Source organism: Numida meleagris, chromosome 20, assembly GCF_002078875.1.
Source record: "Numida meleagris isolate 19003 breed g44 Domestic line chromosome 20, NumMel1.0, whole genome shotgun sequence".
NCBI classification, from domain to species: Eukaryota; Metazoa; Chordata; class Aves; order Galliformes; family Numididae; genus Numida; species Numida meleagris.
This window is the reverse complement of record NC_034428.1, coordinates 5031701-5057550: the sequence shown is the minus strand read 5'-3', so window position 1 is coordinate 5057550 and position 25850 is coordinate 5031701. Positions and strand designations below refer to the sequence as shown.

Here is a 25850-nt window from a genome sequence, read left to right as displayed (position 1 = left end):
GGAAGGAAGGGGAGGCCTTCTCCCTGCTAACGAGCTACAAGGCACACACGTGGTGCGACAGCTGGGGTCGGGGCAGGACACTGTGTCAGCCTGATGGTGACACACACACACACACACACACACACACACACACACACACACACACACACACACCAAATTTGGATGAGGAATGAGGATGGACAAACCCATCTGCCGTCTCTTCAGCGAGTCAGAAACCTGAATAAACTCTTGACGTGCAACTTAAAAAAAAGACAAAGTGCCTAGTTGTGCTACAGCAAGGGAATTCACCTTTGGGCCAAGTAAGGAAAAGATCTGGCCTTGTGGCCTTCAAAATACAATTTCTGGGGGCTGCAGCAATGCCAAACGGTTCTAAAATCACCCACTGAAGTAGTTTGGCTGCCACGGAGCACTGGGTGCTTGCTTTCCAGTAGAAGAGCGTGGTCAGAGGCCCCTCAGCTGCTGCTTACGCCTGAGCTCTGCCTGCCCTCTCCCAGCAATCGTAAGCTAAGATCCCCAAATCACCCCGCATCCTAACGTATCATCAGCACCCGCTGCTCCACTATGCATGTGGCAGTTTGTAACCCAAAGATTGAGGCAGTTCAGTCCTAATGCGCTATTTGGCGACATCCAAGCAGACAGCCCCGCTCGGAAACTGAAACAAAACATCCTGACAGCAAAAAGGGAAGCGGCCCCGAGCCAGAGGTTGTCCCAGAGCCCTTCTCTTGACTGAGCGCGGCGGGAGCAGAGCCTGCCAGGAACTCGTACACTAACGCAGCCTGACGAGTGGGACTGAAAACAAAGTACATATTTTGCACTTTTGATACGGGGAGGGGAGGGGTGGGAATTAATTAACTTATTTGGCAAACTTGTCTTTTTTATTTTTGGTTTGGGTTTTTTTTTTTTTTTTTTGCGTATATTTGTGATCAGGCACTGATGTCATTTTGTTTTAAGACGGATTACAGATTCGCAACCAAAATAAACTATTTTAATGTGTGATGAGGTGGCTTTCGTGTTTCCATGTGCCAAACAACCCCGTGTCTGCACCAGCTCACACATCCCAAGGGCAGCCAGACCCCCCCCTTGGAACACCAGCACTTGGCCAAGGGACACCCAGCTCTCTCTAGCTGCTACACTTCACTACCTCTTCTAGCAGCACGTGGCATTTATTCCTTACTGCAAAGCACACATTCACTGCACCTGGAGGAGAGCAGGGCATCAGGAACCTCATCCAGGATGGTGTCTGCTGGTGGTGGTTCAGGCAGGAGCAGCCCTCACATCATTTTCACTCCAGGAAGTACACACAACATTTCAAACAGCAGATTGGCCCCTAACAGGGCAGTGTTACCTAGGAAAAGACAAAAAAAAAGACATGTAAAAAATAAAAATTAAAATAATAATAGTAACAAAATTTGTGCTATGACTGCCCATCTGCTTTCCCCCCGCAGCGCTCAGCCGCCTCTGGCAGCTCCTGCCACTCTGTGGCAGTTCTAGAGCCCAGGGCTGCTCTTTGCCTTTCAACACTAGGTGGCACCTAGCAAAAACTGAAGACTTCAAGTCCCCTCGTGGCCCACCCAGCCCCAAACAAGACTTCCTCTAACTCACCAGAGACATCATATATGGGTGCCACCTCCACAAGGTCACATCCCACTATATTGAGTCCTTTGCAGCCACGGATAATCTCCAAAGCCTGGGAAGAAAACAGATTCGGGGTTCAAGAAATGGTTAGGGTTCCTCACACGGGAACAAAACCGCCCTGATCCTATTGGGAAGGGAGCCTTGTGCCCCTCACCTGCGCAGGTGTGAGCCCAGCAATCTCCGGCGTCCCCGTTCCCGGGGCATAGGCGGGGTCCAGCCCGTCGATATCGAAGCTGATGTACACCGGGCCGTCCCCCATCTGCAGCCTCACTTCTCCCATCAGGGGCACCAGGGATTTCATCCAGCAGTCCTCAGCTGGAACCACCCGGAATCCCTGCGGATGCACGAGGTCGGCATTCACCGTCCCACAACCAGCATCTTGGTTCCCACTGGGGATTTATGGAAAGGAGACCGGGGTGCATTCCCCGTGCACCTGAATTGGCTTTGAGTAACAGCAGCTTTCAGAGGTTACCTGCTCCCGGCAGTACTTGTACGGATCGGGGGCATAGGAGGAGCCACGGATGCCGATCTGAACCACGCGGCCGCAGTCCAGCAGCCCTTCATCCACGCAGCGCCGGAACGGGGTCCCGTGGTAGATCTTCTCCCCCAGGGCCGTGTCACCGGTGTCAGTGTGAGCGTCCACGTGCACCAGCCCCACGGGGCCATGCCTAGGTGGGATGAGGTGAGCACATCAGCCCCCAGCCTACACCCGGTGGCCCCAGCTTACACCACTGCAGCCATCACTCCAGGGGCTGAGCAATGTTAGGATGGGGCTGCGTTCTACACCTCCAGGTTGGAAATTTACTTCTCTGCCACCGCCTGCAGGATGGGGTACGTTATGGTGTGGTCTCCACCTGCAAAGGGACAAGGAAGAGGGTGTTGCACAGTGCAAGAGGTGCTCAGCACTCGTTGCATTTGTTTCCAGGTGATTTTTTCCCCCTGCGTTTATGCTGCACTTGTTTATGTGCTCAGACCAAATCATGGCAGGAGAAGATGGGATCGGGACAGAATTAGGAGCTCTGGCAGGGCCCTTACCCAGAGTGAGGGGCACGCAGCCGGTGGCCACGATCTTCTGGTAGGACTCGCGGATGCGGCGGCAGCTGTCGGGCAGGTTGTAGAGGTTGACGTTCACATCTCCGACATCAGCCACCAGCAGGGAGTCAAAAGGTGCTGCCCCGGTGCTGGCGTTGTACCTCCTCACCATCACCGACTCGGAGCGGATCCGCTGCGGACCAAACCTGGGTGGGAGAACGTGGGCGGGGAAAGCTGAGGGCAGAGCTACGCTGCCAGCAGGAGCCAAGCAGCAGCTGCCCTCCTACCTGGCTCCAGGCCGGTTGGACGTGCCCGTGTCAAGGGGAACGCCGACAAAAGCTGCATCCAGCCCCTCTGCTGAGGTCTGAACGGGAAGCCTCAGCATGGAGCAGACCCCCACGGGCCGGGCCACGAACTCGGCGCTGGGGGGCACGTTGAACTGCGAGGCACGGCGGCACGGAGCGGCAGCAGATCCAAAAAGCCACCGAGCAGAGAGCCTGGCTGTCCTGAGCAGACAACTCATCCTGCCCCACACGCAGCGCGAACCCAAAGCCCGCCCTGTCCCTGCAGCTGGGAACAGAGCCAGGCGGCTCACTGCGTCACCCTGCTGGGTTCGAAGTGCATCTGGATGCCCTGCAAAGGGCAGAGTGCTCAGGTTCCTGCTCCCACACATCCCTCTCTTTCTGATCCCCCTTCTGCACATTGAGCAGCTGCAGGAAGCAAGGCGGAGTTTGGTGCCCTAGCAAACATCCATTTCTTAACTGCCTTTCACAAAGCCACCCGAGGCACTGAAGTATCAGAAAAATGTCCCATGAACTAAAGGGAGGCTATGAGGCAAAACAGAAAGCATCTGACCTCACCAGAACTGTAGACACACAAGGTGCAAACAAATGAGATGCAACCCCCCATGCAATGCCAAGGCTGAGCACAACACTCTGGCTCCTGGTTCTGCTCACTGCCCTTCTAGTAGCTGGGTCTAGGAGAGATAAGGAAAAGCAGAAGGGAGGAAAAAAATGAAAGAAGAGTACATTCACAACAGAAAGCCTGCTCCACACAATTTGTTTTCATGGGAAATATGTCTGTATTGCAAGCCCTGTGCTGCCATGACATGTAAACAAGTGGGAGCTGTGCTGTGCTTTTCTGAGTCAGCACGAGCTGATGAGCTGTACAGCAAACCAAAGGGAAGAGAGGTCAGAGCAGGGCTCCTCTGGGAAACTGACAGCATTTCCACTGCAGCGAGCTCCAGGGGAGCCAAGGGTTTCAGCCTCCAGGGATGTGTTTGCTTGGACAGCAAGCACCTCTCCGTCGATGTAAAATGAGCAGGGCTGTCCCGACAGGCAGTGCTGCACTGTCACTCAACCAGAGTGAGAGATCTTGGCAGCACACTCCTGTGTGATGGTGCTCAGGGACATCAGCCACCTGACCCAGAACCTGCAGGTGAGTTACCAGCCAGAGGAGGAAGGATACACACAATCATGTGCCTCAAACAGGAGGGGGCTCACCTGCTGGGAAACTCCCTTTGGTGAAATAAAAAGAATACATTTCAGAGCCAGGTCTTTAAGATACCAACACTGACCCAGCGCTACGCGGCCTCACAGCCTTCAAAGGCAAAGAACTGGACCCGGTGAACAGAGGTGAATGCACTCAGCATCAGAACTTCATCATCCATTTATTGTGCAACCAGCAGCAGTAACATTCTCCCCCAGCTCCCCTTAACACAATTACAGACATGAAATCAAACGATGTTTTCATTAACATGGCAGTTATTGTTCCAGCAGCAGTGTCTCCCATCCTCTCCAACCAAAGGATGTTACTTCATTGTTAAGCACAAAACCAGGTAGGTAAAAGCAGGTTAGCATCACAGGACACTCCCTAAGCTGGCACTGCTCCTCAGCCCCGTTCCACTTCCACTGCATCATCCCTGACTGCACACGGTCTGCCTTGGCCTTGGCAGAATTAGGGCAGTAACTGCAGAACAGTCAAGAAAAAGAAGTCTGTACATCCTTCTGCCAGTGCAGCTTTCTTCGTGTGTTGTTTCAATCTGTGACATTTCTGTGAAAGAGCAGCTAGACAATATCTCCTTCCCCACACACGCTCTTCTGAAAAGGAACTTGCTTCGTTCAGCGCATGACTTCCAAGTCAGCTCTGAATTCCTGGCTGCAGACACAACCATGCACATACCCCAGGACACCTGCAAGTTCTGCAAACCCTCACTGAAGGAGCAATGAGGCAAAGGCGTGCTCTCTAGCAGGCAGAGAAAAGCAGCGTGTACTAACACTCGCTACAGATAAACTCAACTTTTTAACACAGGCCTGCGGATATTTTCCTTAAATTAGTACAGGATTCCAGGCAGACAGAAAAGACAGATTCCTATGTGCTTTTAGAAAGTGCCATTTATCTACTGCACGGTCACGCCCCACCCGGGTAGGACTCTTCACCCAGACTGGTTTCTCCAGGCCAGCAACAAGAAAATTGCTGCCCACAGGTCTTCGAAGTCGAGGTTTGCCAAAAAGCACATCTTCATTTTGGTTTCCACCCTGCTTTTATCCACCAGTCCGTCCATGAGCAAAGTGGCCGCAGACTGGCAGAGAAGCCAGGCAGTCATCTGGTCGGGCTTCAGAGCCTCAGATGCCAGAATGCTTTCACCCCAGAGGCTCAAGTGGAGCACATTAGCAGCGACTCTAGCAGACAACCTCTGCAAAAGGAGTGAGAGGGAGAATTAGCTGCGCTCACGTCACATCCTGTCCCATCTGCACCACTGAAAGTCCTTCCCTGAGGCACCTTCTCCGAGGCACCGCACGGCCACCATGAAGAAAAAAGCCCTTCATTATTATTATTCAGGCTACCACATGTGAACACCAATCACTGATGCAAGCATCTGCTGAAATCCCTGAAACTGTTCAGTGAGTGCCACGCTGCACTCCTGCAAAGACCCACATCCACCTTTGTTATCTACACTGCAATGCCATCTGCATTGCAGGAGCACCTGGAGCACTACAGGGCAAGACGACCTACACACAACACTCCCAAACACCAGCTGGATGACTTCCCCAAGGCAGCAGTTTCTGACCTTGTTGGGATCCCTCTGAAGCAGCATCCTTATCACTTGCTTCACCTCGCAGGGCACGCCATCAGGCAGGCTGGGCAGCTCCTCCTCACGGTAACTTCTGCTTTCCAGGAACGAGTCCCCATGGCTGTAGAAAGGATTGGCCATGCCCAGGATTTCATAAGCAATTGCTCCAACGGCCCAGGCATCAGCTTTGCTATAGTCGATCACCATGCCTGGACCTGCTGACGCCGTGCTCACCTGCACAATAAGTCCAAAGAGATGGAAAAGTTACAATAAAGAGCTCTAAATGAATATTTTCTGTAGGCGTGCTCTAGGTCTTCACTGCTTCTCAGCAAACCAGGACCTCTGGAAGATTTTGATCGCTGCATCTAGGGTTTAGTTGTTACCTCCGACCAGCATTCACACCAAGTCCTAAGAGATAGTTCACTTTGGGATTTAAGATAGACAGGAGACATGGAGATAACCAACCAGTACTGCACACGCACGCAGGAAATACAAGGCAGGGTCCTCCAGTCCATGAAGGCATCTAGATTGTCTTAGTTTTTATTGCTGTTATCATCAAAGAACTAAAAAGAACTACACATCATCTCACAACCACCCTGAACTTCATTCAAAAGCTACATGCTGCCCCAGTACCAGGGCCCAAGAAAAGACTACTGAACAAACTTTCTGTGGGAAAAGTCAACACTGCTTCAAAACACTGATTGATTTTCATCTTGCTGTGGTCAAAGTACCCATTTGACAAATGCCTGGTGCGGGTTCAAAGAAAACCCAATTTATTCTTTCCAGACCCAATCCCACACTTCCCCAAGTTCTCACAGCTAGCACCTCAGCTGGTGCCACAACTTTTATCCCCAGGAGCAGCACAAACCTGCAACCAGCGACACCAGCAATCGCTGCGGGAGAATTTACCTCAGGTGGCCTGAGAGAGCTATTGCCACCACGATCCATGTCGGAGCAGGTGAAAGGCAGCCTCAGGCCGACGCTGTCATCTGCCAAACAGCAACCGAAGTCTGTGATCACCAGCCGGGGGCAGCCAGCTGCAAACAACAGGGCCAGCAGTGAGCGTTCAGCCTGGGAGCACCCGGCTGCACGAGACACCAGCACGGGAACGGCAGGAGCAGGCGTCAGGAATGACTGCAGTGCTCCCAGGAATGGGCAGAACCACAAGCCGTTCCCGTTTCTCCTCTGCATTATTAGGGGGAAAATTAGCTTTATTAAAACACAACTGGCTCTCCTGTTTCCTCTCTAGAGGGTGTTACTTCTCTATCTGCATGACAAAATGTCACGGATATCATAACAAGGACACATAAGGTTAGCAACTCATCAATGATGCAACAATCTTTTAATTTTACCACTTCCATTTTCATCTATAGCAAAAGCTCTAAGGATACGCACTGAGCTATAGCAAAATGCTGGAGAAACCTTGCATGAGTTAACAGCTCTTGTCCTGAAGACAAGCCAAGCATTGCAAAGCAAAATCATTACTTCTCCAGACTCTGAAAGGGAAAAATCAATGCTTTAAATCATTCCTAACCGCATTTGGTGTAGCTCCAGAGAAGCTTTTCTTTCAAGAAAGATGGCATTAGTATTGCTGAAAGCCTGCCACAGCTGCTGTACCAAGACTTTTAATTACAAAGATTTGGCTGCCTGCTATTGTTTCCTGCCCATCTGATTTTCAAAGAGCTCAGGTAATTAAAATCTCAGTTAAACGGGCCGATGGGAGAACAAGGTGATGAAAATGCAGCTTTTGGCTTTAACACTGTCAGTTCTCTGCCTTCCAACCGATGTGCAGCCATCACAGGGTGCAGCAGCATTAACCTGACCATGAGGTGGGATTTTAAGAACTGCTCTGTGCTGTTTGGCCAGTGAGGAATGATAGAGCCTGATGCCACGGCACCTCCAGCAATGCAAGCATGGCAGCCCTGTATGTCTTCAAGCCAACATTCACTTTGCTTGTGCAACACACTGCTTCAGCAGTAACCTTCAGGTTACAGCACAAGTCCTTCTGTGTCCACAGATACAGACTTACATCCAGTGATCTACATACCAGAATCGAACTCAACCAGGATGTTGTCCGACTTCAGGTCTCTGTGTGCTATCCTGTGTTGAACAAGATGGTCCACACCTTCTAACAACTGCAAAATCATCATGGTGGAGATATGAGTGTCCGGGCTGTTGTCCCTCAAATACTGGCGCAGGGTGCACGGGTAGCTAGTCAGAACATAGAAGACATCTGAATCAGCATCCCAGAAGCATCGCAGAAAGACAAGAGTCTTTCTGTTGAACTTCAGTGCTGTCTGGCTGGGGATACGCTGCACTTAGAAGTGCCAAATTCTTCCTGAACTTTGTCATGTCTTCCCTCTCCAAGTCTAAACCTGACAACACTTCCCAGAGTGCTGTCTTCAAATTGTGTTTTACAACAATATCCATCACTGAGTTTTTCATGTTGTCTTGCGAGTTCAGCAACTGCAATTACAGTAAGCCTCTCAGACAGCACGGTGAGGGTCCCCAGGCAGACCTTCCTACAGGATTCTACATACAGGTTTTATTTCTTGCATCAGAGAGGGGGCAGATTACTGACACAGATTGTAGGAGTGTAATAGAGATGTGCAAATCAGGAGAAAGAACATTTTCTTGAGCTACAAAGAGGTCAGAGGGCTCCTCCAGATGCAGGCAGAACAAAAGGGTGGGAAACAGAAGGTGGTTTTGCATCAGTGGCACAGCCATACCCACCAAAAAACAAAACCAAACTGAGACAGCCTGAGACACCAAATCTCATCACTGCTGCTCCTCTTCCTCTAGCAGCATTTTTGACTTAGAGGCTACATTCACTTTCCAGGGTAGACAAATTGGGACAAGTTCTGCATTCCTTTGTGGCAATTCTAAAGATGGACAGCTTGTCTTTATTGCTGAACAAGAGTTAAAATCTCGAGGACCTGAATAGCCCTCGGGAGGTGCATTTCCAAGCATGTACTCTGGCTTTTGGCAGCAACCCAGGCCAAACCTTTAGCAGGACCCATGCTGCAGCAGAACTCCCAGCCCTGCTGGGCAATCCCACAAAGTCCCAGCCCCCAGCAAGCTTCTCCCCACCTACTTCTTCATCACTAAGAAGAGCGTGTGGCTGCGACCGATCCCCCTGGGATTCAGGCTCACTGGAAGAACATCAGGATAGTCTGTGAGGGCTCCGGGCAGCAACGGGACAGAGGATGTGAAAGCTCGGATCACCTGGATTATATTTGGATGAGGTCGCAACTTCTTCCTCCCAAGGACAGGTTCTCTGTGCAAAAGTATAGGTATCACAAGTTACACCGATCTCCTGGTTGGTTTTGATTTACCTCAGCACATCTCTATCACCTCCCAGATTATTTTTCATTACTATGGCACATCCCTCCCACCAAAGGGCTCCAAAGCAGCGGGCAAATACGTTAGTTCTGCTGTCACCTTGTGACTGGATTTCCTGCAGTGTGATGGATGAGCAGGAAATACTGCTGCTTTACCTGCGCAGCAAAAGAAGCCTTGCTGGAAATGCTTATGCTCAACATGCAGCCTTTCATTTTCCACAAACCCTACCTACCAGCCTTTACAGGCAGTCACAGGTTGCTTCTTGGATCAAAAGAACAGCTTCCAAGAAGGGGAATAAAAAGCAAGCTTTGTTAGACTCAAAATAAAGGCCAGACTCACACTATCACCTCAGACCTCTTATTTACTGCCACAGACAGGAAGCATTCAGGTCATTGAATATGAATCTGCAAAACAGAGCTCTCCTCCCCTGAATGTCAGATAGCTCTTTGGCTTCTCTGTCCAATCCCAGGCTAAGGACACACCAAGCAGCATTCATTATTCATCTGTGTTGGCAGCTGAGACATATTTGAAATTTAAACTCCATTGTTTCCAGAAGGAAAAAAGACAGACTTTTGAAGAAGAGCACAAATAAACTCAAGATCCTTAGAACCTTTCTGTGCAATCTGCCACCATCATGCTGCTTGCCTACCCTGTGCTCGGGTCAAGAAGAGCTTAGAGGCATTTTTCATTTGCTTTCTCATCAGTTTTTGTTTTGTGCATGCAGCAACCCGCACTGCAACACCTTCCCTGCACTTGTTTTAGAACCAGACCAGTGTTAGGCCAGGTTTGACAGCACTGCCCTTTCAATACAGCACCAAACTACTACAGAATTGAACACAGAGATTCTGTAATTGAAAAGCACAATGATACTTTTAGATGATTTCTCAGAAATAGCTCCTCCTAGCTCTTCTGACAGAGTTAACCTTTTCACTGTCAGACAGCAATGCAATTTATGCATTTTACAGGTGGGAAACCAAGGCATGGTCCTCCACCAGACCCAAAGCAGATGGGTCCCTGATCATCCTGTGTCCCTTTCACACTCTTCAAGACTAAAACACTGGAGGGAAGCATAGAGCCGAGATGCAAGCATCCCCTGCGCACACCAACTGCTCCTCAAAGAAAATAAGACTGTTAAATTACTAATTGAACAGCACTATTGCTACGCTGTTTCCTCACTAGAGAGAAAAATCACTAGGACAGGCAGAGCACTCCTGCATGACGTCTCAGGCACACAGCACTACCATAGGCAGTGCCATTTAGCTAAGACATAAGCACACATGGAATAATCCCAAGGGTTCGTGTTCATTTCTTCCCAAGAACTATCACAGAAACCTCCGGCTGCATCCTCTACAGCACAGACGTGCTGCAAAATGATATCAGTGGATTAAGTCGGATCGAACTAGCACGTCACACTCAGAGAACAGCTGCCATTGCCATGGTTACCGTACCTGTGGTGGAAGACGGCTCCATATGCCCCGGCTAAGGCAGTCTGCGTGGCTGGAACGAGCTCTCGGTGCATATTGCGCAGGATGGCTTCACTTGAAGAGTCAGCCTGCAACAGAATGTCACGGCATGTCAGGCTGCGAGCCTCAAGTGCCCAGTGAGGGGTATGGGTTACCCAAGGCACCTGGGCTGAGAACCACTAACATGGACCTTGCGGGCGTCTCAGCTACACGGAACATCCCACCACTTGCCTTGCTCCTGAGATGTGCAGTGCAAAAGAAAATCTGTCCTGACACCAACGGGGAAGTAGGCCCCAGAGCACTGCTAGCAGTGCTTTTCCATTTCCTCCTCTTTCTTACACTTTGTCACCATGCCCAGCTTCCAAAAGGCTTTTCTTCCAGCAATATCACCTCTAGAACCAACAACTGCATCAACAGTAGCTCCCAAATATTGTAAGTGCTGTCAACTCCAGAGGAATAATGACTGTTAAACACTGGCTGTGTGACTAGTTGCTAACAACTGGCGTTCAATGTCATGTCCTTACAGAATGGCTTAGGCTGGAGGAGATGTTAAAGATCACCCAGTTCCAAGGGCTAAGTGTCCTCCACCACTTCAGGCTGCCCAGGGCCCCATCCAACCTGCCCCTGGGCACCTCCAGGGATGGAACACACAAGGAGGAGATTAAGAGCTGTCTCCTTACCGAGATGTTCCACATCATTTTGATAGCCAGGGGGAAAGCAGCTTGCTGCTGGCGTTTCCCTGCCGGCTCCTCCTCGACCACAGGCAGAGCTGAGCTCTCTGTGTTCCCCTGGTGACTGGGGGATGAAGGAATTGCTGCTTCATAGACCGCTGCATTGCAGCCCTTCCCCAGGGGCTGCCCGATGAGATAGTCCTCCAGCTTGAAGCCCTGCCAGCGCATAGAGCTCAGAGGATCTTTCTGCACCTTGCTCTTCCCATCAAACACCATCTGAGAGGAATAACAAAGGAAAGCATAAAGAGAAAAACACTCAGTTACTCAAGATTGCACAACAAAGGAGAGCCCGAGTGACTGGAAAGAGCAAAATGCCTCTCCAACCAGCCCACAGCGGGGGTTGGCACTGGATGGGCTCCGAGGTCCCTTCCAACCCAACCGTTCTGTGATTCGGCGATTCCAGCTAGGGGGACAGGCTTGGTCCTGCCCGAATGCCGCAGCCAGGCGCTGACATTCGGGCTGTAACCATGGCGACAACAGAACCACTAAAGCTGGAAAAGGCCACTAAGATCACCACGCCTGACCCCAACCCACCTCCCCACCCCGCCCCACACCTGGATACGGCCGCACACGGCCCGCGCCCGGCGCTGCTCCTCCAGCGGCGGCTCCAGCAACGCCAGCCCGAGCGCCAGTGCCACGCACGGCCCGGCCCGGGCCCGCCGCACCGCCACGGCCGCCGGCCCCGCCGGGCGTCGGAGGGACAAGAAGCGAACGAAAGGCAGCCGAGAGAACAGAGAGGGCGGCGGGACGGCTGAGGGGACGGGAGGGGGAACGGGGATGGGAACGGGGCGGCGCGGCGCGGCGCCGGGCAGCAGGCGGAGGGCGCGGGCAAACAGCACCCGCAGCAACATGGCGGCCACACAGCGCCTCAGCGAGCGGCGGGAACCGGGAGGCAGCGGCAGGAGGGCGCGAGCTATTGTGGGGGGGGAAGGAGGTACACAGAGCGCCTGCGCAGCGCGTAAGAAAGGGGTGTGGTGCGCAGTGCGCACGCGCGGTCTGTCTGCGGCACGCAGCGCATGCGCAGTGCGTCGAGGGCGCACATGGCGCGTGCGCAGTGCGGAGGGAGGCGATGCACAAGGCGCATGCGCAGTGCTGGGGTTTTTTAGTACACAGAGCGCGTGCGCAGAGAGGTGATGCATGGAGCGCATGCGCAGTGCTGGGGGCTTGGTGTGTAGAGCGTGTTGTGATGGTGCACGGGGTGCAGTGTGTTAGTGCGTCGGACGCTGTGCACAGTGGATGATGCTTTGGTGCACAGAGCACAGAGTATTAGTGCACAGCGTGTTGGTTCACAGAGTGTGATGCATTGGTGCACAGAGCACAGTGTATTGGTGCACGGAGCGCTGCACAGCGCGTGGTGCTTTGGTGCACAAAGTGCATTGCACGGTGCATGGTGCATTGGTTCACAGCAGTGTGCAGTGCACACGTACAGCGAATGGTGCTTTTGTGCACAGTGTGTGGTGCTCTGGTGCACTAAGTGCAGCACACGGTGCACGATGACAGTCCATTTGGCATGCAGCGCATGATGCATGGGTGCGCGGAGCTGGATGCATTGGTGCACAGTGCATTGGTGCATGGCACATGGTGCATTGATACACAGCGCGGTGATCATGCACGTTGCATAGGTGCACAGTGCATTGGTGCACGGCATGAGGTGCACAGAGCACGGTGTATGGAGCATGGCTGCATAGCATGCAGTGCACAGTGCACAGTGTGTGCTGCACAGGGCATGGTGCATGCAGAGCAGAGCACGCTGCAGGGCACAGGGCATGGGGCACAGGGCATGGAGCACAGGGCATGGGGCACTGGTGCACAGAGCACGGCCCAGCTCGTTAAAGTAACACAGCTTTTCTTTCTGTTATGCATAATTTAATTGCCAGGACAATCAGTGAACTCCCCCAGAACTCCTCTTTGTCTCCACAAATGGTAATAAAAGCAAGCAAAAAAAAAAAAAAAAGAAAGAAAAAGAAAAATAGGCAAAAAGGGGCAGAGGCCCTGCAGTGACAGCCCACTGAACAGCGAGCTGCCTGTGCACAAATGGCTGGTGGATAATGTTGCAGACTTTAAGCTGAAGTTGCTTTTTGTCCCCAGTTTTGCAGCCTTGGATCCAAGCAACATCCACGCAGCAAATCCTTTTGCATGGCATCATTCCTGTGGAGCCACTTGCACAGAGGGAAAGCTGGGGGAATAATCCATCGTCCCCAGCGCCAAAAAGGAAGCACAGGTGTGCAGCTCATGCCTTCTGCAGGTCCTCAGGGCCAAAGGAGAGAGGCAGGAGCTCCTGTAGTGTCTTCACAATGTAGGTGCCATCAGGTTTGGTCAGGTAGATGTCCCAGTCTGTGCCAAACTGCGGGAGGAGAGGGGGAGAGAGGCTCAGTGGAGAATCCATGCTTCTTCCTCAGCGGGCTGCAGCACCCACAACCACATGGCTGGGCTCCCTTGGTTTATTCAGCCCAGAGCAGAGGAGGTGGAGGGGAGGCCCCATGTTGGCCTGCAGCTCCTTGTGGCCCTACAGCTCCTCATGGCGGCCTGCAGCCCCCAGCATGGCAGGGGGTGCCCCACTCACCCCGCTCACCTCTCTCATCACCTGTCTGCAGGCTCCGCAGGGCGTGATGAAGTCCGACATGTCGCTGCCGAAGAAAGAACCGCATCAGGTTCAGTCCCACTCCCTGACCAAAACCCCAAGGGATCGCCCAAAACCCAAAGGGGCCACCACCCTGAAACCCAGAGGGAGTAACACCCTGAAACCCAAAGAGATTCCCCCGAACCCGAAGCCCCAAAATCAAAGGGGAAACCACTCCAAAAAACAAAGGGATCACCGAAAACCTAAATAGGGCACCTCCCCAAAGCCCTAAGGAGTTGCCAAAAATCTAAAGGGAGTAACACTCCAAAACCCAAAGGGATTGCCCCAAAATCAAAGAGGGAATCACCCCCAAACCAAAGAGATTGCCCCAAAATTAAAGGGGGAACCACCCCAAAGAACAAAGGGATCCCCCAAAACCTAAATAGGGCACCTCCCCAAAGCCCAAAGGAGTTGCCAAAAATCTAAAGGGAGTAACACTCCAAAACCCAAAGGGATTGCCCCAAAATCAAAGGGGGAACCACCCCAAAGAACAAAGGGATCACCCAAAACCCAAAGGGGGTACTTCGCCAAAGCCCAAAGGAATTGCCAAAAATCCAAAGGGAGTAACACTCCAAAACCCAAAGGGATTCCCCGAAGCCCAAGGGGAATGCCCAAAAATCAAAGGGAGAAGCACCCCAATAAACAAAGCGATCAGCCAAAACCCAAAGGGGGCACCACCCCAAAATCCAAAGGAAGCACTACACCAAAAACCCAAAGGCATTGCCCCAAACCCCAATGTGGGCATCACTCTCATCCCCAAAGAATGACGCGGTGCCATCGGTGCCGATGGCCTCACCTGGCAATGGCCATGGCCCTGAAGCGTGTGTGCCCCTCGGAGATGGCTTTCTGGATGGCAGTGCGCTCGGCGCACACCCCCAGGCTGTGGCAGGCGTTCTCCACGTTGCACCCTGTGGGGAAGCACCAGCATCACTCACCACCCATCAACCTGACGAGACCCCTTCAAATGAAGGGATTTTAGCGGTGGAAAGTCGCCATTTTTCCATGTTTCCACATGCGCTGCCCTGCCCCATCCTGGGCTCTGGCCAATGCACGTCTCCTTTCCATGATTTATTTAATGTATTTTCCTACTCTTGGTTCCTCCAGCGACTACAGCCGGCAGGGAGCGTGGGGAAGGGTCATGGCACCCACCTGGAGGACTTCAAAACCCAAATGGGACACCACCCCAAAAAGGAAAGGGATCACCCCAGAATCAAAGGGGGAAAAATTTCAAAAAATCAAAGGGATTGTCCCAAAATCAAAGAGGGAACCACCCCAAAATTCAAAGGGATCGCACAAAAAGCGAAGAGGGAACCATGCCAGGAAGCAAAGGGATTGCCCAAAAGTCAAAGGGGACACCGCCCCAGTGAGCAAAGGGAACACCCAAAAAGTAAAGGGATCACCCAAAAGGAAAAGGGATCACCCAAAAAGAAAAGGGGAAACTACCCCAAAAAGCAGAGGGATCGTCAAAAAAGCAAAGAGAGAGCTACCTCAAAACCTAAAGGGTGCAACACTCCAAAAAGCAAAGGGATTGCCCAAAACCCAAAGGGAGCACCACCACAAAACCCAAACAGATCACCCCAAAATCTAAGGGGGAACCACCCCAAAAAGCAAAGGAGTAACCACCCCAAAAAGCAAAGAGGGAAGCACCTCAAAATCTAAAGGTGCAACATTCCAAAAACCAAAGGGATAGCCCAAAAACCAAAGGGAGAACCACCCGAAAACTCAAAGGGATTGCCCCAAAATCATAGGGGGAACCACCTCAAAAACCAAAGGGATCGCTCAAAAGCCACAGGGGGCACCACCCCAAAACCCAAAGGAGGCACTGTACCAAAAAAAACAAAAACAAAAAAACAAAGAGATTGCCAAAAACTCAAAGGGAATGCCACCCTAAACCCCAAGGGAATCACTGCAAACCCAAAGGGACTAACACCCTCAAACCGAAAGAGATTGCCCAAAGGAGCCGCCACCCCACAACCCACACAGGGCTCGAGCCAAACCCAAAACGGGCAGCACCGCAGAACCCGTGGGGGTCACCACCCCATAACCCAAGGCGACGTCTCACCGGAGAAGATCTCCCCACTGGCAGTGAGCAGCGCGGCGCCCACAGGGAAGCGGCTGTAGGGGCAGTAGGCGCAGTCCTTGGCCTCGCGGCAGCGGCGAAGCAACAGCTGCAGGCACTCGCTGCCCTCCATGCCTGCACCGCCTGCCCCACACGATGACGCCGACGTGGTTAAATATTTCCCCGATCGCAACGCCCTGTCGGGATAACGCCCCACGCGTGCACCGGGCATCATCCCCAGCCTTGAGGTGTTGGGTTCAGGGCGGGGGTTGAGCTCTGTCCGAGCCTGCTTTCTCATTTCTTTTTAAGTATTTCTAGCAATTTTTCTATGTGCTTTGCTTTTTTTTTTTTTTTTTTTTTTTTTTTTTGTGTGTGTGTGTGTGTGTGTGTGTGTGTGTGTGTGTGTGTGCTAAGCGGGTGTGTTTTCTCACACCGCCTTGTTTTCCTTCCTCCCCAGCAGGAATTTGGTGCTGGGAACGTCCTGGGGGGAGCCACAGAGAGGTCAAAGGGAAGAAAACCATTGGGTCACGAACAAGAAATAGCACGTTTCCCCCCCTCACCCCTCCCTAGTTTCTCACTGACAGCCAACACACAGCAGGGGAAGCGGATGGAAAGTCTCCCTGACACTGCCTTCCCCTGCTGCTGCACAATCCTATTGCTGAGCGCAGATAAGGACCGTTCTGCACCATCCTGGGGGGGGTTACATCCCCCCCGCATGGCTGAGCCCCATTTCCCATCCCTGACATCCCCATACATGGGGATAATAGAATGATCCCCTTCCTAGTTCCTTGTTCACTCTGAAACCTAATGATGGCAATGGGAAAAAAGTTTTTTTCCGTAGCCAAAATCACCCACACTCCTGCACTACTTGCAGAACTCCAAGGGGGCACCACCCCAAAAAGCAAAGGGATCACACAGAAAGCAAAGGGAGAGCCACCTGAACACCTAAAGGGTGCAACACCATGAAAACCAAAGGGATCGCCCAAAACACAAAGGAGGAACCACCCCAAAACCCAAAGAGCTTGCCCAAAACATGAAGGGGAAATCACCCTAAAGCCCAAAGAGATCGCCCAAAACACAAAGCAGGCACCATCCCAAAAAGCTAGCCAAAAAAACAACCCAAAAAATAGCCCAAAAAACAAAGGGAGTAACACGCCAGAACCTATAGGGGGCACCACCCCAAAACCCAAAGGAATTGCCCCAAAACCAAAGGGGGGAACCACTTCCCCCCCAAAAAACACTAAAGGATTGCCCAAAATCCAAAGAGGGCACCACCCCAAAAAACAAAGGGATTGTCCAAACAGCAAAGGGGGAACCATCCGAAAACCCAAAGGGATTGCCTCAAAATCAAAAGGGGAACTACCCCAAAAAACAAAGGGATCACCCAAAACCCAAAGGGAGCACCACCCTAAACCCCAAAAGAATTACCGAAAACCCAAAGGGACCAACAAAAACCTAAAGGGGGCACCACCCCAAAAAACAAAGGGATTGTTCAAAAAGCAAAGGGAGAACCACCAAAAACCCAAAGGGATTGCCCAAAACCCAAATGGGGCACCACCCCAAAACACAAAGCAATAGCTCAAAACCCAAAGGGGCTAATACCCCAACACCAAAAGGGATCACCCAAGACCCAAAAGGTTCACTCAAAACCCACAGAGGACACCACCCCAAAACCCCAAAGGAATAGCTTGAAACCCAGAGGGAGTAACACCCCAAAAAATAATGGGATTGAGCAAAAGTCACAGGGGGCAACACCCAAAATCCAAAGGAATTGGTCAAAGCCCAAAGGGAGTAACACCTCAACACCCAAAGGGACTGCCCAAAAACCAAAGGGATCAAGCAAAACCAAAGCAAGCAGTACTCCAAAAACCAAAGGAATTGCCCCAAAATCAAAGGGAGAACCATCCGAAAAAAAAAAAAAAAAAAACGCAGAAGGATCACTCCAAACCCAAAGGGGGAAGCACCCCAAAACCCAAAGGGATCTCCCCAAAAATCAGAGGGGGAACTACCTCAAAAACCAAAGGGATCACCCCCAAACCCCAAAGGGAGCTCCCCAAAAATCAAAGGGGGAACCACCACAAAAACCAAAGGGATCTCCCCAAACCCAAAGGAGGCAGCACCCCAAAACCCAAAGGGATCTCCCCAAAATCACTGTCCCCCAGCAGGGAGCACCGCTGGGGCTGCACGGCTGAACGTCAGCATTGCTCTTTGGGCTCTGCACGCTGTAGGGGGCTGCGCTTTCTCCCCGTAACGGAGCGGCACATCTCCCGCCGGCAGCAGCAGCGCAGCAGCCTCTCTCCGTGTGCGCCGATGCATTCTCCCTCCTCTCCACGCTTTGGGCTGCGCGCGGCGGCTGCCTGCACGCCCGGGGAGGTGGAGCAGCGCTCCGCTCTGCAGCAGCATCATTGCATCCTCACCCAGCGCATCCCGCTGGGGACCGGCCCTTGGGATCGGGATACGGGGACCGACCCTTGGGTCGGGATCGGGATACGGCAGCGAGGTGATGCTGCCCTGGCGCCGCAGCAAGTTCGTGCTGGTGGAAAACGAGCGTAAGTGCAAAGGGAAAAGCTTGGGGCCAGGGTTGGGCTATGCCTCGCTGCTGGCCGGGTTCCTGCGCTCCTGCCCCGATTTGTTGCCCGAATGCCCGTTGGAGAGGTTGGGTTCGGTGTTTGGCGGCCGGCGGCAGAAAGTGGAGCTGAACAAGGAGGATCCCACCTACACCGTGCGCTACCTGGGTAATGCCGTCACGCTGCACGCCAAAGGAGAGGGATGCACCGAGGAGGCGGTGGGGAAAATATGGGCGAAAAGCGACGCGGGCGCCGGTGGGGCCAAGATGAAGCTGACCTTAGGGCCGCATGGCATCCGCATGGCACCGGGCGAGAAGGGCGCCCGGCGGTTGGGCCACGCGTACCTGCTGCACCGCATCACCTATTGCACAGCCGACCGCCGGCACCCAAAGGTCTTCGCGTGGGTGTACCGGCACCAGGTGAAGAACAAAGCGGTGGTGCTGCGCTGTCACGCCGTCCTCGTCCCCAAAGCCGCCACCGCGCGTGCCATGGCCCTGCTCCTCTTCCAGACCTCCGCTTCAGCCTTTGATGAATTCAAGAGGCTCAAAAGGCAGAACGACGGCCGTCGCCTCCAGCAGCAGCTCCTGGGTGAAGCCATCGTCCCCTTGGTCCCCCTGCGCAGGCTGCTCAATGCCAAGTGTCCCTACCGCCCGCCGGCCGAGCGCACCCGCTGTGCCCCGCGGCTCAGCTCCATCCTGGAGGAGGACGAGGAGGAGACAGGGGGCACGTGGGGGGACGGGGGTCCCACCGTGGTCTCTTTGGCCAGTGAGATGCGGGGGTGCAGCTTGCGTGGCCCACGGGCCCCCATATGCTGAGCATCTCCATTGGCATCCACTGCTTTGGCCACGCCGGGTGCCCTCGGGACACAGCTGGACAATAGGGCTACGTCCCTTGCTCTCAAGGGGGGGACACCGGGATCCCCCCATTCCTCTCCTGGAAATAAACCCTATCTGTGTTTTCTGCCTGTGACAGCGCCTGTCTCTCACCAGCCTGGAAGACTCGCGATGGTTTGTTGCTTTTCTATTTGTATTTACACATTTTTTACCCTTCTCAGGGTAAAATTTCCACCCTTGTGGGGGGGCTTTCTGCACCTTCCATGCCATTCCGCATCGAGTGATGCTCATGTTGCCATGGTAATGCGAGAGTTTAAATAGAGCAGGCCCACGCTTGGTGGGGGGGGGGGGCTGTGGTGGGGACCCCAGGCCTGAAGCTGGGGGCAAAGGCAGCCTGGACCACCTAAATCCCTGTAATTTTACCTAAAATGATTTATTTTCTCCCAGCTTGTGCTCTCGCTTCCCTGACAGAAGCAGCAGTGCGGGGGGGCACAGTGGAAGGAGCTGAAGAAATGGGGCCAGGGATGGGGAAAAAGGGGCACCGCTGCCCCATGCCCTGGGGAAGGGGATGCACCACTGGGATGAGGTTTGTGTGAGCTCACCCCACATACAACAGCCAGGGAGGGGACAGGCTGTGGTCCTGATTCCCTCTGAATTTTGAGGGCTGGGGTCTGGCTGCCCCCACACAGGGCTCTAAGGCTGTGGGGTTTGGGATAACTGCCCCCCAAAAGCACTGTGGGGCCGAGGTTTGGGCTAATACCCCTAACAATAAACCTGTGGAGCTTAGATATATCCTGCATCCTGCAAAATCCTGGGGAGAAAAACTGGGATTTGGGATAAACATATCCTGAAAGCCCTGGGAGGCTCAGATATGGGCTAATCCCTCCCTACAGGTGCCATGGGGCTGGAATTTAGCTTGTCCACTTCCAAGATCCTGGGGCTAGGAGTATGGGATTTAGGCTAAACCCACCCCAAAGGCCCTGTGGTGCTGGGATATGGGCTATCCTGCCCTAAAATCCTGCGGTAAAAAGCTGGGATTTGGGTTAAACCCACACCAAAGACCTCAGTGGGGCTGGGATATGGGTTAATCTGATCCCCTAAAAGCCCTGTGAGGTTGAGATTTGAGCTATTTCCCCCAGATAAAGTGCAGTGGGGCTGGGATTTGAGCTAACCCCCACAAAGCATCACAGGGCCAGGAGTTAGGATCTCCCCTTCCAAAATGCTGCTGGTTGAAGGCCGGGATTTGGGCTAAACCCACCCCAGACGCCCTGTAGGGTTTCCCCAAACCCTCCCAAGGCGCTTCGGGGCTGTACTAGAGCTCTATCAGCCCTCCACCCCGTCTGGAAACTCTCCATCCTTCCCTCGGAGGACCGCGCACTCTATGGTAACGGAGTTGCTTCCAGAGCGCCGCGCGCTTTACGTCATCACTCCGCGCCGCTCGGCTGACGTCATGACCCCCGCCGCGCTGTTGCCTCGGTAACGGCAGCGATGGAAGGCGGCGGGCGGCCTTCGGCCTTGCAGGCCGTGCTGTTGGCGGCCGGCACGGGGCTGACCGCGCTGTTCTACTCGGTGTACCGGCAGCAGGCCCGCCTCGCCCGCGGCCTGCAGGTGGGTACGGGAGCTCCGGGGCCGGTCTGCGGCCTGCTGCCGGCCGTGGTGGCTGCTCCGGGCCTAGGCCGCGGCCTGCTCCCGGGCCTGGGTCTTGCGGTTGATCCGCGGCTCCTTCCGTCTCTTAGGGCGCCCGGAGGCTGCGGCTAGATGGGGAGCTGCGGGCCGTGCTGCTGGAGGCGCCGGGCCGCTGTGTGCCCTATGCTGTCATCGAAGGTATTGATGTGGCAAAACGCTGGGCCTCTTTCCCCCCTGCCCCTTTGGCTCAAGTGTTTTGCTCCAAATCTGACGTTTTGCCCCCAAAATCCTCCTCTGTGTGCAGACCGGGCCCTGGCAGGAGCAATAATGAGGGGCACAGAAGAAGGAGCTGAGGAAATGGGGCTGTGCTGGGGGGAGGAGAGTATGGGGCATCACTGTCCCGTGCCCTGGGAGGGGCATGCAGGTTCCTCCTCACAGCCCCATAGAGATGCAGTTGGGATGAGCTTCCTGCAAAAACAACACCTGGGGAGGGGACAGACAGTGGTCTCATTCCTTCCAAACTTTGGGGAAGGGGGGCAAATGCCAGCCCTAACAGAGGGCTCTGTGGGACTGGGGCTTGGGCTAGGTTTAATTCCTCCCAAATGCACTGTGGGGCTGGGGTTTGGGCTAATACCCCTAAAAATAAATCTGTGGAGGTTAGATACAGCCTGCTTCCTGCAAAACCCTGGGGGGAAAGACTGGGATTTGGGCTAAACGTACCCCAGAGGCCCTGCAGGGCTGGGGTTTGGGGCAGTCTCTCCCAAAAGGTGCCATGGGGCTGGAATTTAGCCTGTCCCCTTCCAAAATCCTTGGGAGTGGGATTATGGAATTTAGGCTAAGATCACCCCAAAGGCCCTGTGGGGTTGGGATTTGGGTTAATCTGACCCCTAAAAAGGCCCACGAGGCTGGGATTTGAGCACTTCCCCACCAAAAAAAGCCTTGTGAAGGTGGGATTTGGGCTATTTCTCCCCCTAAAAAAGTGCAGTGGGGCTGAGATTTGAGATGAGACCTCCACCACCTCCACAAGACGCATCTGGGCTGGAACTTAGCCTGTCCCCTTCCAAAATCCTGGGGGTGAAAGGCTGGAATTTGAGCTAAATATATTCCAGAGCCCTGTGGGCTGAGTTTTGGGCCTGTACCCCCCCCCAGAAAAAGCACTTAGGGGCTGCAATTTGAGCTAATCTGCCCCCCACAAAAAAAAGAGACTTGCACCACAACTCAACCGCTCTGCGTGTTGCAGGTGTGGTGCGCTCTGTCAAGGACACCCTGAGCAGCCAGTTTGTGGAGAACTGCAAGGGCGTCGTGCAGAGGCTGACGCTGCAGGAGCACAAGATGGTGTGGAACCGAACGACCCACCTCTGGTATGTACCCATAGAACTGTAGGACATCCCAAGTTGGAAGGGACCCATGAGAAACACTGAATCCAGCCCTTGGCTCCATGCTGGAACACCCAAAATCCAAACTCTACATCTGAGAGCAGTGTCCCAACACTCCTTAAGCTCTGGCAGCTTGGGGCTGTGCCCACGGCACCTGGAGGCCACCCCAAGCAGCCAACTCGAGCATCCTCGTGCTGCACTGAGCAGGCCCACAAAGCAGATAATGGGGAACTCTTCCCACCATGCTGCAACTTGTCATAGCTGAGAAAGAGACAAGGGTTAGATGGGTTTAGCTGCCCCTGAACGCTTTCCCTGTGATGGCAGAGTGTTTTGCAGGGGCATGGGGGACACCATGAGGGCACAGGCAGCGTGACAGGTTTTGCTGTGTTGACAGCCCTGCTGCCTGGCATTTTGTTATATCATAGAATGGCTTAGGTTGAAGGGAACCGTAAAGATCTTCGAGCTCCTACCCCCTGCCGTGGGCTGGTTGCCCCCTACCAGATCAGGCCCCATCCAACCCGGCCTGGAATGCCGGTGTGGAGACGCTAACGCTCGCTTTAACCCCAGGAACGACTACGAGAAGGTCATCCACCAGCGAACCAACACGACCACCTTCGACCTGGCCCCGTTGGAAGACAGCACCGGCGTCGCCGTGAGGGTGATGAAACCTCTGGAGGCCGCCGAGCTCAGCCTGGAGACGGTGCACGAGAAGTTCCACCCCTCAGTGCAGTCCTTCCCCGACGTCATCGGGCACTACATCAGCGGGGAGCGCCCGAAGGGCATTCAGGAGACGGAGCAGATGCTGAAGGTGGGAGCGGCGCTGACGGGGGTCGGGGAGCTGGTGCTGGACAATAACACCATCAAGCTGCAGCCGCCCAAGCAAGGCCTGCGCTACTACCTGACCAGCGCCGATTTCGACGCTTTGCTGAGGAAACAGGAATCGAGCGCCAAGCTTTGGAAGATCCTGACCATCCTTTTTGGCTTCGCCACCTGTGCCACTCTCTTCTTCCTCCTGAGGAAGCAGTACCGGCACCACCGAGAGAGGCAGCACCTCAAACAGATGCAGGAGGAATTCAGGCAAGCGCAGGAGCGGCTGATGCGCGATGTGAACGCCGAGGGCGGAGAGACGCTGAAAAACGCCTGTGTCATCTGCCTGAGCAGCTCCAAATCCTGCGCCTTCCTGGAGTGTGGGCATGTCTGCTCCTGCAGCGAGTGCTACCGAGCCCTCCCAGAGCCCAAAAGGTGCCCCATCTGCAGACAGGCCATCACCAGGGTGGTTCCCCTGTACAACAGCTAGAGCGCCACGGCTCAGGGGGCTTTTTTGGAGAGCTCCCTCTCTCCGAGGGTTTGCTCTCTTCCTGCCCCTCTTGCTGCTGCTGGTTTTGCTGGGGATGAAATCCCGGACTGGGGAAGGGGAGGGAGCTGGAGAGGAGCTGGGCTTGAAAATGGTTGCAAGTGCTCAGGGCTCATGTGGTGCTCCTGGAGGCAAAAACACTTTGTTTCTGCAATACCCTGGTGATTAAAAAAAAAAACACAACAAAAACCACCTCTGTTACAAGACATTAAGAGTCCTGAGGCTGCACAGCGTGGGCAGCACTGAAGCCTAGCAGCTCCTCCGGCCGGCTGTGCAGGGGGGTCAGAAGAGCTGCTGCTTCACGCCAGTAGTTTTGTGATAAATGGGTGAACGTGAGCAGGGAGCAGCGTTTCCATCGTCCCCTCCTGCCGGCGCTGCCAGGCGCTGCGCTTTGGCGGCGTGTGATTGTGTCACGCCAGAATGGGGGAATCGGGGACCTGAAAACGCTCTGGTTGATTTCTCCAGCGGGGCTTGGGCTGGGGTACGGCACGGGACGTAATAAAACTGATTGAAAAGCGTTTTTGTCCTGGCTCGTTCCATCCCTGCAACCCTGAGGGTGCTGCCTTCCTCTGCTCTCACCGTGTTCTGCGATCTGTAAGCAGCAGCGTCCGCCCCAGAAGCTCGAGGTGGGGCTGGGCTCTCTCCCCTTCCTCTTTTAAGGGTCTGAGGTTGGAGCAGGGTGCGGAGTAACCCCCAAGCAGCAAACCCCACGGCAGAGCCCAAAGGCGGGGCCGCATCCAGCCGGGCTGCAGGTGGCGGTGCGCGCCCGCTGCGGGAGGAGGCGGAAAAAGCAGAAATAGCGAAAACCCGCAGGGACGGCAGCGCGTCTCCTTCCCTTCTCCGGCTGCCATAAATCCATCACCCCGCGGCGCGCTCAGCAGCTCCGGGTGAGCCCAGGCTTTCCCCCGGCGCCGCAGACGCAGGAGGGGATTCTTCCCTTACCCCGCGCAGCACCAAAAAACCGGCTTTTGCACCCAAACCCCGTGCGGGTCCTGAGATGGGGGCTGCAGGGAACGCAGCCATCCCCGCAGCGCCCAAAATAAGCTCCTGGGGGCTGCGCTGCCCCCGCTGCCTTTTGCCTCCTGTTCCCCAGCTTCCCCCGCGGGATGCTGGGCGCAGACGCAGCGTTATGCAAGGAGCTGGCAGCGGGGCTCTGCGGCTGCATTCCCAGCGAGCCCCAGCCCCGCACATAGAGGAGCCCCGGCCTTCACCTGCCCCCAAATGAGCTGTTTTGCCTCCAAACGAGCTGGGGTCCCCGTTGGTTGAGCGCTGTTTGCAGAGGTGGTGCGAGCCTGCCTGGTGCAAACAGACTTTGTGCTGCTGCCCCTGCTGCCCAGCCCCCGAGTTTTTGCAGGGGATGCATCAAGAATGCGCTGGGGGTGCGGCATTGCCTTCAAAATCGTTGCTTGCCCCATGCCCGCCCTGGTTTGCTTTGTCAAAAAATAAGCCCCTCTGCAGAGAGGCCACCAAGCGGAAAGATCAGTGTGACCTGGTGGGCATGGGGACATGGCACGGGGACATGGCAAGGGAGCGTGGCACAGGGGCACGGTATGGGGACATGGCATGGGGACACGGCAAGGGGACACAGCACAGGGACATGACATGGGGACACGGCATGGAGATATGGCATAGGGACATGGCACAGGGACACAGCATGGGGACACGGCATAGTGACACAGCGCAGTGACATGGCACGGGAGCACAGCATGGGGACATGGCACAAGGACACAGTACAGGGGCACGGCATGTGGACACGGCATGGGTATGTGGTATGGGGACATGATGTGGGGACATGGCAAAGGGGCATGGCACAGAGAGACAGCGCGAGGACAGGGCAAGAGGATGTGGTATGAGGACATGGCAGAGGGACCCAGCACAGGGACACGGCATGGGGATACGACACAGGGGCATGGCATGGGGACACGGCACGGGGAGATGCCATGGAGACACACCACGGGGACACGGCACAGGGACACAAATGGGGCCACGGCACGGGGACAGGCACGCTCCCACGGGCAGCGCTGAGCAGCGCCGGGCTCTCTGCAGGCGGCCGCTCCCCCCGGGACGATCCGGGCTCCCTGGGTCGGTTCCGGGGCACCACCCCCTCCCGGCTCGGGGGATCCCCGCACCCTCCGGGGG

At 54.4% G+C, this 25850-nt stretch overlaps 5 protein-coding genes across 5 annotated transcripts; 2 read left to right on the top strand and 3 right to left on the bottom strand.

Annotated features, from left to right (window-relative positions):
* AGMAT (agmatinase) lies at positions 903 to 4192 on the bottom strand. The gene is made up of 7 exons (XM_021417283.1): positions 2955 to 4192; positions 2671 to 2873; positions 2441 to 2489; positions 2108 to 2303; positions 1790 to 1969; positions 1603 to 1687; positions 903 to 1345 (listed from the first exon to the last, which is right to left on the bottom strand). The coding sequence occupies exons 1-7, from the start codon at positions 3368 to 3370 to the stop codon at positions 1272 to 1274; spliced, it is 1203 nt and encodes a 400-aa protein (XP_021272958.1). The 5' UTR covers positions 3371 to 4192; the 3' UTR covers positions 903 to 1271.
* PINK1 (PTEN induced putative kinase 1) lies at positions 4320 to 12439 on the bottom strand. The gene is made up of 8 exons (XM_021417281.1): positions 11831 to 12439; positions 11226 to 11492; positions 10531 to 10634; positions 8835 to 9017; positions 7788 to 7951; positions 6650 to 6777; positions 5738 to 5974; positions 4320 to 5362 (listed from the first exon to the last, which is right to left on the bottom strand). The coding sequence occupies exons 1-8, from the start codon at positions 12422 to 12424 to the stop codon at positions 5102 to 5104; spliced, it is 1938 nt and encodes a 645-aa protein (XP_021272956.1). The 5' UTR covers positions 12425 to 12439; the 3' UTR covers positions 4320 to 5101.
* On the bottom strand, positions 12508 to 16304 carry CDA (cytidine deaminase). Its single transcript, XM_021417293.1, has 4 exons — positions 15959 to 16304; positions 14693 to 14804; positions 13849 to 13903; positions 12508 to 13620 (listed from the first exon to the last, which is right to left on the bottom strand). The coding sequence occupies exons 1-4, from the start codon at positions 16251 to 16253 to the stop codon at positions 13507 to 13509; spliced, it is 576 nt and encodes a 191-aa protein (XP_021272968.1). The 5' UTR covers positions 16254 to 16304; the 3' UTR covers positions 12508 to 13506.
* FAM43B (family with sequence similarity 43 member B) lies at positions 18144 to 19633 on the top strand. The gene has a single exon (XM_021417719.1). The coding sequence runs from the start codon at positions 18459 to 18461 to the stop codon at positions 19335 to 19337; it is 879 nt and encodes a 292-aa protein (XP_021273394.1). The 5' UTR covers positions 18144 to 18458; the 3' UTR covers positions 19338 to 19633.
* MUL1 (mitochondrial E3 ubiquitin protein ligase 1) lies at positions 20678 to 24228 on the top strand. Its single transcript, XM_021417768.1, has 4 exons — positions 20678 to 20963; positions 21092 to 21179; positions 22222 to 22342; positions 22925 to 24228. The coding sequence occupies exons 1-4, from the start codon at positions 20844 to 20846 to the stop codon at positions 23652 to 23654; spliced, it is 1059 nt and encodes a 352-aa protein (XP_021273443.1). The 5' UTR covers positions 20678 to 20843; the 3' UTR covers positions 23655 to 24228.

Bases quoted from the DNA above. Each gene is read 5' to 3' on its own strand.
- PINK1 (XM_021417281.1), bottom strand. From the start codon at position 12,424: ATGCGCTCCATGCATCACCTCTCTGCGCACGCGCTCTGTGTACTAAAA. The intron at 6,778-7,787 runs GTATGTAGATCA...TGTTGTTTGCAG, and splicing joins CCTGGTTGAGTTCGATTCTG to CTGGCTGCCCCCGGCTGGTG. The intron at 5,363-5,737 runs GTCAGAAACTGC...CTCCTTTTGCAG, and splicing joins TTCAGAGGGATCCCAACAAG to AGGTTGTCTGCTAGAGTCGC.
- AGMAT (XM_021417283.1), bottom strand. From the start codon at position 3,370: ATGTGCAGAAGGGGGATCAGAAAGAGAGGGATGTGTGGGAGCAGGAAC. The intron at 2,874-2,954 runs GTAGGAGGGCAG...TCTCCCACCCAG, and splicing joins TCCAACCGGCCTGGAGCCAG to GTTTGGTCCGCAGCGGATCC. The intron at 1,688-1,789 runs GTGAGGGGCACA...TTTTCTTCCCAG, and splicing joins CTGGGCTCACACCTGCGCAG to GCTTTGGAGATTATCCGTGG.
- MUL1 (XM_021417768.1), top strand. From the start codon at position 20,844: ATGGAAGGCGGCGGGCGGCCTTCGGCCTTGCAGGCCGTGCTGTTGGCG. The intron at 20,964-21,091 runs GTGGGTACGGGA...TCCGTCTCTTAG, and splicing joins GCCTCGCCCGCGGCCTGCAG to GGCGCCCGGAGGCTGCGGCT. The intron at 21,180-22,221 runs GTATTGATGTGG...TGCGTGTTGCAG, and splicing joins GCCCTATGCTGTCATCGAAG to GTGTGGTGCGCTCTGTCAAG.
- CDA (XM_021417293.1), bottom strand. From the start codon at position 16,253: ATGAGAAAGCAGGCTCGGACAGAGCTCAACCCCCGCCCTGAACCCAAC. The intron at 14,805-15,958 runs GTGAGACGTCGC...GCTTCCCCACAG, and splicing joins CAGTGGGGAGATCTTCTCCG to GGTGCAACGTGGAGAACGCC. The intron at 13,904-14,692 runs GTGAGGCCATCG...TTTCTTCGGCAG, and splicing joins AGGGCCATGGCCATTGCCAG to CGACATGTCGGACTTCATCA.
- FAM43B (XM_021417719.1), top strand. From the start codon at position 18,459: ATGCTGCCCTGGCGCCGCAGCAAGTTCGTGCTGGTGGAAAACGAGCGT.